This window comes from Petaurus breviceps, unplaced genomic scaffold, assembly GCF_028583685.1.
Source record: "Petaurus breviceps papuanus isolate PSGF00001 unplaced genomic scaffold, PetGlider_PUasm1.0 178, whole genome shotgun sequence".
Lineage (NCBI taxonomy): Eukaryota > Metazoa > Chordata > Mammalia > Diprotodontia > Petauridae > Petaurus > Petaurus breviceps.
The window spans coordinates 3,529,239-3,540,075 of record NW_027185777.1 but is presented as its reverse complement, the minus strand read 5'-3'; the positions used below and the strand labels follow the sequence as shown (position 1 = coordinate 3,540,075).

Sequence of the window (10,837 nt, the reverse complement as noted above, 5' to 3'; positions counted from 1 at the left end):
CGCAGCCCAGACACGCGCCCGTTTGATGGAATGATTCTCCAGGGCTTCCGTAGGAGCCTCGCTTCCCTGGGGCCCGCCCCTTCCCGTCCCGCCCCCTAGCAACGCGGCGGCTTGTGTTGGCAACGCTGGGTTCCCCTGCAGCCGCAGCTTGGAGGTGGACCGCGGCGGCTGCGGGGGCTGCTGAGGAGGAGGCGGCCACCCTATGGAGGAGCCCCTGCTGCCCAGATGGCCGCGGCCCGGCCCCCGACCCCCGGGGGCCTCGTGACCTTGGCTATGTTGCATCCCAACGTGCGGATATCCAGTGGCGCTGGCCAGCCCAGGAAGGATTCGAAGACCCCGAGCAGCGGCATCAAGAGCCGAACCCGGCTGAGATCCAGCCTGGCTATGGCCTCTCCGGACGTCACCCTTCCCGCCTTGAGCCCCGAGGCCGGCGGCAGGCCCAAGTCCAGCGCCAGCCCCCGCCACATCCCCGTGGTCAGGGTCAAGGTGGTCACCGACACTGACTTGGGGTTAGCCCAGGTGAGGCCGAGGGAGGCCGGGGTCCTGGCCAGAAAAGCCATCGGGCGTGGGGGGCTGCAGTGCGAGAGGCCGCGGCGTAAAACAGCAACAACTATTATCATTATCATCACATTTAATTATTATTTTAACTTCCACTTTGAACATTTACCGAGGGAAGTCGGAGCTATTTATCACTCCCACTTTACAGATTTTAAAAAATAGCCTGAAATGAAAAGATGCGTGCACCTGCGTACGGGTGGTAAGGTCTTGTTTCAGAATTTGAACCCAGACCTTCGTTCTTCCCATCTGCACGTGGTCGTGAATAGAGCCAGTGTTCTTAATTCTGAGTGCTTCCCAGACCCTTTGGGCGGCGGAGAAGCCCAGGGCACCTTCTCACAATCATGTTTCAAAAGCGCATAACTGTTAAGTTCTTGGTTTGTGTGTGTTTTGGGCAGTTTAGTGAAGGTCATTGAAATCTATCCAAGGAGCCCCTCTCCCCAAAGGTTCTGTGGACCCCAGGTTAAGAATGCTTGGCATCAAGGGGCAGCATTGAAGCCTGCATGTCTTGGGAGACCTACCTTTGTAACATACTGGTCGTGTGAGGAACAAGTCGAAATCGCTCTCAGCCTCAGTTTCCGTATTTGAAAATGAAGATAATTGGGGTGGCTAGGTGGCGCAGTGAGTAGAGCACCAGCCCTGGAGTCAGGAGGACCTGAATTCAAATCTGACCTCAGACAGTTAACACCAAAAAAACTAGCCATGTAATCTTGGGCAAGTCACTTAACCCCAATTGCCCTCCAAAAAGAAAAAAAAAGAAAATGAGAATAATATCACCTACCTGATGAGATAACCATGTAAAACACTTTGCAAAGTGCTATACAAATGTTAGTTGGTAGTTGGAGTATTACTTTCCATTTCACCTAAGAGTCTAAAATAGTCGAGAATACCTGATAAGCTTTGGAGGAGGGATTTTCCTCACCAGGAGTTACCTTCACTGATGAAATAACAGACCAGTACTAAGATCTTAGGAAAATGCAGCCAAGTTCAATACTTACTGCTTTGGTGTAAGGAGGGCAAAGAGAGAATAGCTTTCATCTAAGTAGACCTGGGATCATGCTGTTGTGATCTTTAATGACTATTCAGTAGGCTTAGAATCTTTACCAGGGTTTTGCTGCTCATTTACTTCCTTGGTTTATTGTTTTTCTGGGGGGGGAGGGGGGTAGGAGGATTTGCATTCTTCCTAAATCTTAAACTTGAAAAGAGTTCTAAGACAACAAAGAGGATGACAGAGATAGAGATGGGAGAACTAAGGTCATCTGGTAGAAATCTAATTTCAGAGGGAAAGCTGACCTGACTAGGTTGAACTGATCAGTGGGATACTTTGGTTCCACTGGACAATTACATACAGATCTCTGTTCTGAAATGATGCTCTTTATCCATTGATCTGACTAAACTTTTGACTGCTAGGAGGTAGGGAGCTGAGAAATTGTGTTAAAACCCTAAAAAAGAGTTTGCATCTTTTAATATTTCTTCTTACTCTCACTTTGATTCTTAACAGCATGGTTCTATGGAGCATGAAGCAGGTTTTTTTTTTTTATCTTTGTCTATAAATTTAGTTAATTGCATCAAATTAATATGTGACAGTCATTCCACTTTAGAACCCTCTGCTGTCCCTGGTTTGGACTTTTATTTTTTTTCCCTGAAAGTTCAGGCCTCTCAGTTTCTCAAATAACACTTGTCACATATCCCCAAACCCAGAATTCTTTGGGGGGATCCATGCCCTGCACCCTCACCCTAGCACTATGGAGCTACTATGAGAGCTCCCTGTGAGGCTTCCTCAGTCTCAAGATGCGTCAGGAGCTCCTCATTCTGTGTCCGCATCATAAAGCCTCAGGGAGAGCTGAAGGTAGACAAGGGACATCCTCCTGCTTCAGAGATGTTTGCTGTTTACCACAGAGAAATCAGGAATTTACCCAGTAGCTTGTACTTTTTTACATATGGAGGAGTAAGCATCATGGGAATTTGACCTAGATTGTAGAGATATTCCAACCCAGTGGGGACAGAAGAAGCTTTGAGGGCACAGAATTTTCCATTCCCAATGCAATAGGGAATCTGTACTCCCTCCTCATGCTAGGCAGTGAGGTCTGCCTGAAGTGGAAGCTGACTGCAGGAAGGTGGTGGTGCTGAAACAGAAAGGAACTGCTCCAGGCTGTGGTTTCTTAAGTGAGAGAGTCTGATGAGAAGCCAGAGAGGGGGACAGTTTTTAACTTGGGGCATAGCCAGCCAATCAACACCACACGCACTGCCGCTGTCCAGTCCTGATTCTAAGGAGTCACCTGAAATCCAGTGCATCACAGGCAGGCTCCTGACATAATTTGGGTCCTGAAATTAGGGCAGTTTACAAGATTCCTGAGGGCATTCCTGTGTCCTTCTTAAGTGTGGCAGAACAGTCCTTGGATTGGGGCTTGGAGTCAGCGTCATTCCTTGAGCTGATCTGGCCTTTTCCACAGCTCTTCAAAGCTGCTCCTGTTACTGCTATCCTTATTGAGCCGTATATATCAGACCTGAAGTTGAGAGAGCTGGTTGGCCTCAGTTTCTTCATCTTTAAAATGGGGATAATAACAGCACCTTCCTCAAAGAATCAAATGAGGTGGCAATTGTAAAGTGCTTGCATATTCCAGGCACATAGTAAGCACTACATGAATGCTGTTGTTGCTGTTGTTGTTGTCTGTATTAAAACCCTGTGGCTCCAGAGTTATAACCTGTGTAGTCTAGTCACTAAGTTAGGACATGCGAAGAGAGACTTGAAGGCTGGTGAATGTTACCAGATGTGAGTCCGAGGCAGTAAATAAACAGGCACTGCCGATTTTCTTATTTTGCTGCAGCTCTTCTTCTTCCATAATAGTTGGCACTATTCATTTTGTGAGTTTTAAACTAGATAAATCCTTTGTTATCTTTTAAAAGTAAAACTGATAAGGGAAGTAAATACTATAAGTCTTTTCTAATATACTGAATAATCAAGTTTCAGAAATTGTTTTTTTATAGCTATAGACTTTAAAATTGTATTTTTATATGGAATTGTAGAAAATGCAAGCCTTATTTATGCTTATGAAATAGAATTATTGGCATATATCTTAGAATAGCCTCCAAAAAAGTATTTTTCAAAAAGCAGTATCCTGGGAATCTGAAATCTTTTATTCTTTCCCTTGTTATATCACAACTAATAATTGATTGACAGAAAGTCTGCTTAAGCTTCCTTTTCTACCTATACAATGATTATTATGCCTACAGTCTTACTAAATTATATAGATGGTTGATAATTTGTAAGTTGAGGTTTCTTAAAACACATTTTCCCTTTTATATACCTTTTGGATTGCCAGTGACTATAAAAATACCCAAATCTTGTCAGGCTAATGGTTTTTGTCTTGATGGCTATTTTTAAACAAAATTATTTTACATGATATTTATATTAAGATGTTGACAAATGTTAAGAAGGTCACTTGATAAGAAATAAGAAAACAAATTTCAGTTCTAATAGAATGGGAAATCAAACTGAGAGTAGTAAGAAGAACCAAAGAAACTATCAGGAATATTAAAGACAATGTCTTCTTTAAGTATGAGTTAGACTAGGTGGCCACTGTTGTCCCTCATACTTACAAATTTTAAGAGACTTTATTGTGTGAAATTGCTGCGATGGGGACCATTGGCACAGCGTGGAAAGAACAAAGAGCTTATGCCAGACAAGGACAAAGGTGTTCATACCTTTAAACTGAAGGAATTGTTTGAACTTGCAGAGAAGTGGATTTTAGATGCCATTGTCTTCAAAGCTAAATGTAGCATGTGGTTTACCAAGGAGCATCGCTTGAGCAGTATCTGGTTCACAGACTCCTCATTTCTAGTGTGAGGGCTGTGTGCCCTGACCCTGGCAGTGGTTCTCAAAAGTGTGGTCCAGGAACCCCAGAAGGTCCCTGAAACCCTTTCAAAGAGTTGGCCAGGTCAGAAACTATTTTCATACTACTACTAAGACACTGTAATTTCTAATATGGTAAATATCAATAGATATAACACATATAAACAAAAGCTGTTTGGGGAAGAGTGGTTCTTAACTTTTAAGAGTATGTTATTGGGTCCTGATGCCAAAAGGTTTGAGAACTGCTGGTCTAGGTTGAGACCCACAGTTTAGGGAGCTCCAAGGGGGTCTCAAGTGGAAAAAGTTTAAGAAGCTATGGTGTAGGGTAAGCATATCATAACTTCCATATATCCCTGTATGGCATCCTGCCTGTCTGTATGTGCTACTTGGGTCTTGAGGAAACCAGAACTTCCATCTGAGCTAAGAGAACAATCAATGTCCCGGGTTGAGACTTGGTTCCTAGGCCATGCTGTTTGTAGGCTCCTGTCTGATCTGCACTACTCTGAGACCCATTAGTAAAAGGAGTAAAACAGGAAAGGTGATAGCTGGAAGACGATTCTCTTCCAGACAAGGATGGCTCCCTAGTAGCTCAGCTTACTCAGGGACACAACCACTTAGTGATAAGCATTTATCTTTAGATGCCTGCTGTGTGGTAGTCACATTAACCAGCAGGATTCACCCTGCTCACACAGCATGACAGGCAGAAGATAGCATTTGCCTCCCCAAGACACTAGGGCCAAGATACACACAACTCACTCTAGAAATGACAGAGCAGAAAACCAGTAGCTACCAGAATGAGACTTCTCCATGAGGCAGATTCTACAAATACATATCCTTAACCTGTTCACCCACAACTTTCTTCTCCAGAGGTTAAACTAGTGAAATCATAGTGCTTGCTGACTCCTCAGAGCTGCTTTTCTCAGTGACCCTAAGGCACTGACAGACTGTGCTTCTTTTGTCTAAGTACCTGAACGTTTTTTTTTCTTTTTATTTAAATTTTTTTTTTAATTCTAAACTTATCAAACACTGGCTCTCCCCTCAAATGAGCATTTTGATATACAGGTGCCTGGAAATTTAATGGACTGGCCATGTTAACCCTATCATATCACATTCTGGAGCACTGTTAATACTGTGGTTACTGACCAAATAAAATACAAATTATATGTAGAATTTGGGAGCTTCTGAATCGCCATCATGCCGTTATGCTCCAGATGGGAATCTGTTTTGCTTGCACCCTAACTTGAGCTCAGATATCTCATATGAGGTCATCTCCAACCTATGATTTCTATGTTAGGCTACTATAAACATACAGATGGACATTTTCATGGTAGTTTACTATAAAAGTAAAATAGTTCAGCTAACTGTCCTAAAGGAAGTGCTAAATATAAGGTTCTTGTCCTTCACCATAGAGATTTCATGCAAGTAGATGATGGCCATCATCTAGGAAATTTGTGATCCTGGTCTAAAACTCATGCTCTTTGAACTGGGCACTTGGGACAAGCTGAGATCATCATTCTTTGCCATGCCTGCCACTGAAACCTTGCAGCCTAAACCTAACTAGAACCTAAAGTTAACTTGATAATAAAGTCAAATTAAGTGTTTCTTTTCAAAGCTACAATATTTTTAAGGAACCTAAATTATTTTTCTCACATCAAATTACTCAATTTTTTTTAATTTTTTAAGATTTCTAATTTTTTAAATTAAAAAATATAAATCTAAAAATTTCAGAATTAGAACAGAGATGAAAAGATGAATATAAAACTGACTGAGGATGTGTCGATGTTACAAAGACACATAAGAGTGTCAGTAGGAAGTATGACCACCCTCCCTCACTTGACCAAGCCTAAATCTCAGCCATGGACATATCCCCCCACTAGTTCTATTTTGGGCCTCCTGCAATTCCTGGTTCTGATCCTGCTTCATCTCAGATACCACTTCCCATTTCTGACTATTCCCCCTCTTCATCTTCTCTGCCTCACTCATGTTTATGTGTTTGCTCTGTATTCCTAACCCCTGCCTTTATTTAAACTGCTTAGTTCTTCCTTCCTCTCTTCATCAAACTTGGGAGGGTTCATTCACCATATTAGTTCCAAAAGATGCATCTTTGTGCCCTACCCAGAGAGGGAGCACAAAGCTAATGCTCTTTTAAAGACTTTTTTTTAAATCAGATACTTTGAATAATTAAGGAGTTTCTGACTCTATAATACATTGAACCTACAGACTGTATCACTTCTGCTTTCCACCCTCTCACAATATCACTTAGGTATAAAACACATTCTTTTAATTACTCTGACCCACAGATATTTATTGAACACCTATATGTGAAGTAATATGCATAAAGATGAAGAAAATATGGTCCCTGTCCTGAAGGAAACTTCTATTAGAGATTTTCATAAATCAAGCATAAGTTTTTCTAGTGAAATTAATGCATCTCATATAATCTACTGAAACATGATATTTTATAATTCTTTGAATTGTGAGAAAATAAGATTGGTATTTTTTTTCTAGGGCGTGCAGTTCAAGACCATGGATCTTAACAGCATCATCAATCTACTTAAGGAACTACCCAAAGTAAGTATCCCCTGAGAAACAAATATTTCATTACATCATAAAAGTTTATGTTCCTGGAGGGTTATGTTGCATTTTGCCAAATATAAGTCAGATTTCTCCGTTTTATTTAAAGGACAAGAATTTTATCCTAAATCCAAGGGCACCTTCAATATAATATATCCATATGCAGCCAGATGCTAAATGACAGAAGGATGGTATAGGGTTGGGAATCAGATTAGATTGGGGAAGGGCTGGATATAAAGAAAGCAACAGTAGGAATAATTGGAAAGAAACAGCTTCTAAAAGGAAAACATGCTTACAGGAAGCGTGCCTTGCTGCCCCTAGATAAAGATCAAATGTTAGACAAATGATTCATTTTAGATTTTCCTGCTTCAGAAGCAAGATGCAAACTGTGTTCGCAGGAAAATTATTTTAGATGATCTTTTATATAAGGTTTCATGACAACAAAATTATTTCAGGCATAAGAAGCAATACTCACAATCCGTCACCTTACATATTATGGTCATCGGTCAGTATCATCTTATACATTGGACATCGTATGTATTAAAACAGTGGTTAAATCTCTCAGTGAAAAAATAATTTAGATATAACTAAGGCATTTTTACCAAAATTCATGAACGCTGCAGAATATCTTTTAAAAATGTCTAAGTAGAGACTATAATCATGGGTACTAAATTTTTTAATGTCTAAATTTTAACAAATACTTACAATCATTTAATAAGATAGCATCAGAGATTTTTATTAGAGGAAGGAAGACCCTTAAAGTTCTGGAAGCAAGGTCTCATGGGACCAAAATGATTTGCTTAATAAGAAAACAGTTACAGTTAACAGAAGAAAATGTTTGGGATGAACAGTAACTTTTATTTCCAATGAAATGTTTGATATAGTAGTAGGATACAAAAAACTAAATTATATATAAATTGAAGTATATCTTTTATATCTAAATTAAATAAAAATAAATTTTATATATGTTAAATAATTTTTCTTTTTAAAAAAAATCTCTATTATAGGCATAGTATATAGTTCAGACCAACAATCTTATAATCTCTTTGCTGTGCTTTATCATAGTAATTTAAGCAAGTAATTTATCATAGAATTTAATGTGAAAAAATCTTTATAAAGTCCTTAATAAAAATGCCATTTAGTGACTGCTTACTTAATTGTTAATCTTAAACTCTACAGACTTTAAAGCATTACATAAATGTACTTTAATATCACTAGCCCTAGTTTTAGTAATCAAATTGTGTAGCATTTTCAATTTTTAAGAAATAAACCTATAGGAAAAATGAAAATAAAGACTAGATGAGTATGAACAGTGGCAGTTTGATTCCAAGTTCCCTTTCAGAAGAAAATTCTAATTGCTGTTTAAAATGATGGCCTAATTGTGGGCCCCTATTTCAAAGATTATAGTTATATATTTACCAAAGATTGTCTGGTATAATAGCAGGGAACCCAATCGTTTTTCAGGCAGTTTTAGGAAAAGCTAACTCGGTCATTAAAACTCTACTGCAAACTGTCTCACATCACAAATGCTGAATTTGTTCTATGTAGGGAGGCTTACATTTTTAATGTAATATAGTTTTAATATGTTACATTAAATTACATTTCTTTTTAGCATGTTTCTGCTAAACATTTTTAGTTTCTGCCACTGATTTCATAAAAAATGTGAAGACTATTTCAAAACTACAATATGATGAAGTCATAAAAAGCATTTTTGTTTAGTAGCACTGTATATTTGACATCATGATTTATCAATGATTGTGCAGTTTTTAAACTTAAGGAACCAAACAGCATTTCCAATACCTTATCAGCACAAAAGAATTACTCCTTATTATTTGTTGTAGGATGGTTTAGAAGAAAGGCAACTACAGTGTATTAAGATGATGGTGCAGTGTTATCAGAACGGATTTGTATCCTTTACAAATTAATTGTTCATTTCCTTATCCAAAGATGGACAAATGATAATCAGAAAATAATTTATATTATGTGGTTTTACAAAATGTTTTCATTTCTTTTGTTTTCTGAATAAAGAGCATAAATTAAACTGTGATACATTTTAAAATAAGTCCTGCCAATTTCTATGGAATCAAAAGGATCTAAGGTATCTTTCTTAGTCAAAGAATCAGTCAGTCAGTCAAAAAGGCATTCATTAAGCACTTACTGTATGCAAGGCACTGTGCTATAAGACCTGGAGATGGGCAAAAAAATGGTCCCTTCTGTCAAGGAGCTCACAGTCCAATGGGGGAGACAACCTTCAAACAACTGCACGGACGAGATACATACAAGATAAATTGGAGATGGTCAGCACAGGGAAGGCACTGATAGTGAGCAGAGTTGGGAAGGACTTCCTGTGGAAGGTGGGGCTGTAGCTGGGACTGCAGGCAACCAGGGTGCCAGGAGATAGAGATGGGGAGGGAGTGCATCACAGACACGGGGAACAGCCAGTGAGAAGGCCCAGGATGGGCCGATGGTGGACCGACAAGAAGGCCGGTGTCTCCTTATGCTCTTCTGGATCACAGATTTTGTGGAGGGGAGTGAGGGGTTAGGTAACTGGACAGGTGGGAGGGGGCCTGACCTCCAAAAGCAGTATTTTGTGTTTGATGCTGGAAGTGTATGGGAAGCCACTGGAGCTTACTCAGTGGAGGGGTGATGTGGTCAGAGCTGCCATTTAGGAAGATCAGTTTAATAGCTAATTGGAAAATGGACTAGAGTAAGGAGACACCTGAGGCAGGGTATTAGAATACCCTGAGGCCAGCTATTAGGATAATCCAAGTCTGAGGCGATGAGGACCCGCACACAGTGGTGGCAATGACGGAGAGAAAAGAGGGGAGGTGTAAGAGGCGTGTCCTGAAGGTAAAATTGACAGGACTTGGCAGGAGGTGAGGAGGAGCAAAGAGTGCTGAGTGGGAGGTGACACCAGCCAGTCAACCAGGGAAGTCAAGCAACCACACACCTCCTCTTTGTAGTGAAAAGCAGAAATTAGAAGACCTGAGTTCTAGTCCATTCTCTTACTCCTACTAGTTTGGTCATGGTCAAAGGTCACATCCTCAATGGGCCTCAGTATTCTTCTTTGTGAAATGGGAGTATCGACATAATTTATTTCCGAGCTCTCTTCAGCTCTTAAAAATGATTAAATTAAATGATATTTGTTAATATTCAAGCAGAGCTTTTTTTTTTTTGAAGGGCAATTGGGGTTAAGTGACTTGCCCAAAGTCACAGCTAGTTTTTGTGTCAAGTGTCTGAGACTGGATTTGAACTCAGGTCCTCCTGACTCCAGTGCTCTATTCACTGTGCCACCTAGCTTCCCCCAAGCAGAGCTTTTATAACAAAATAATAGGGCTCTTTTTTAATTCAAAAGCCACTTAAAGCTGCATTTCCTGAACACTTTTATGAGGTACAAGATTTTTCATCTGTCTCCAGCCTGCCTTCACAGACTGATTTCACATCCTTCCCCTTCATGGTCTACTTGCTGGTTTTCAATCTTGACATTCTTTTTCCCACTCTGTGGTCAGCCCACATGCCTGGAGTGCACTCCATCCTCACCACAACCTCTTAGCTTATTTCAAGGCTCAGCTCTGGTGCCATATTACCCAGGAGAAGCCTTTCCTCATCCCCCTATATGTACTCTCTCTCCTTCCTTAAATTATCTTGTATATGGTTATATGTGTCTGTGTTATATCTACAAAAATCTCAGCTCCCTGACAGCAGGAACTGGCTTTTGTTTTATCTTCCTATCTCTAATGCCTAGCACAAGGGTATGTAATAAATGCTTATTAGGTGAATGAATGGGAAAAGGATATGATATCACATAATAGTTTAGACTGTGAAATAAAGTAATCTAAAATTAATTTTAATAAA

At 40.1% G+C, this 10,837-nt stretch overlaps 1 protein-coding gene across 1 annotated transcript in view; it reads left to right on the top strand.

The window, feature by feature from the left end:
• The first annotated feature begins 96 nt into the window (after positions 1-96).
• Positions 97-10,837, top strand: part of CFAP69 (cilia and flagella associated protein 69) — a 70,526-nt gene continuing 59,785 nt past the window's right edge. The window contains exons 1-3 of the mRNA XM_069086191.1: positions 97-519; positions 6,917-6,979; positions 8,824-8,889. Of these exons, the coding sequence (XP_068942292.1) occupies positions 226-519; positions 6,917-6,979; positions 8,824-8,889 (423 nt within the window). The 5' untranslated portion in view covers positions 97-225. The remainder of the gene's footprint in view (positions 520-6,916; positions 6,980-8,823; positions 8,890-10,837) is intronic.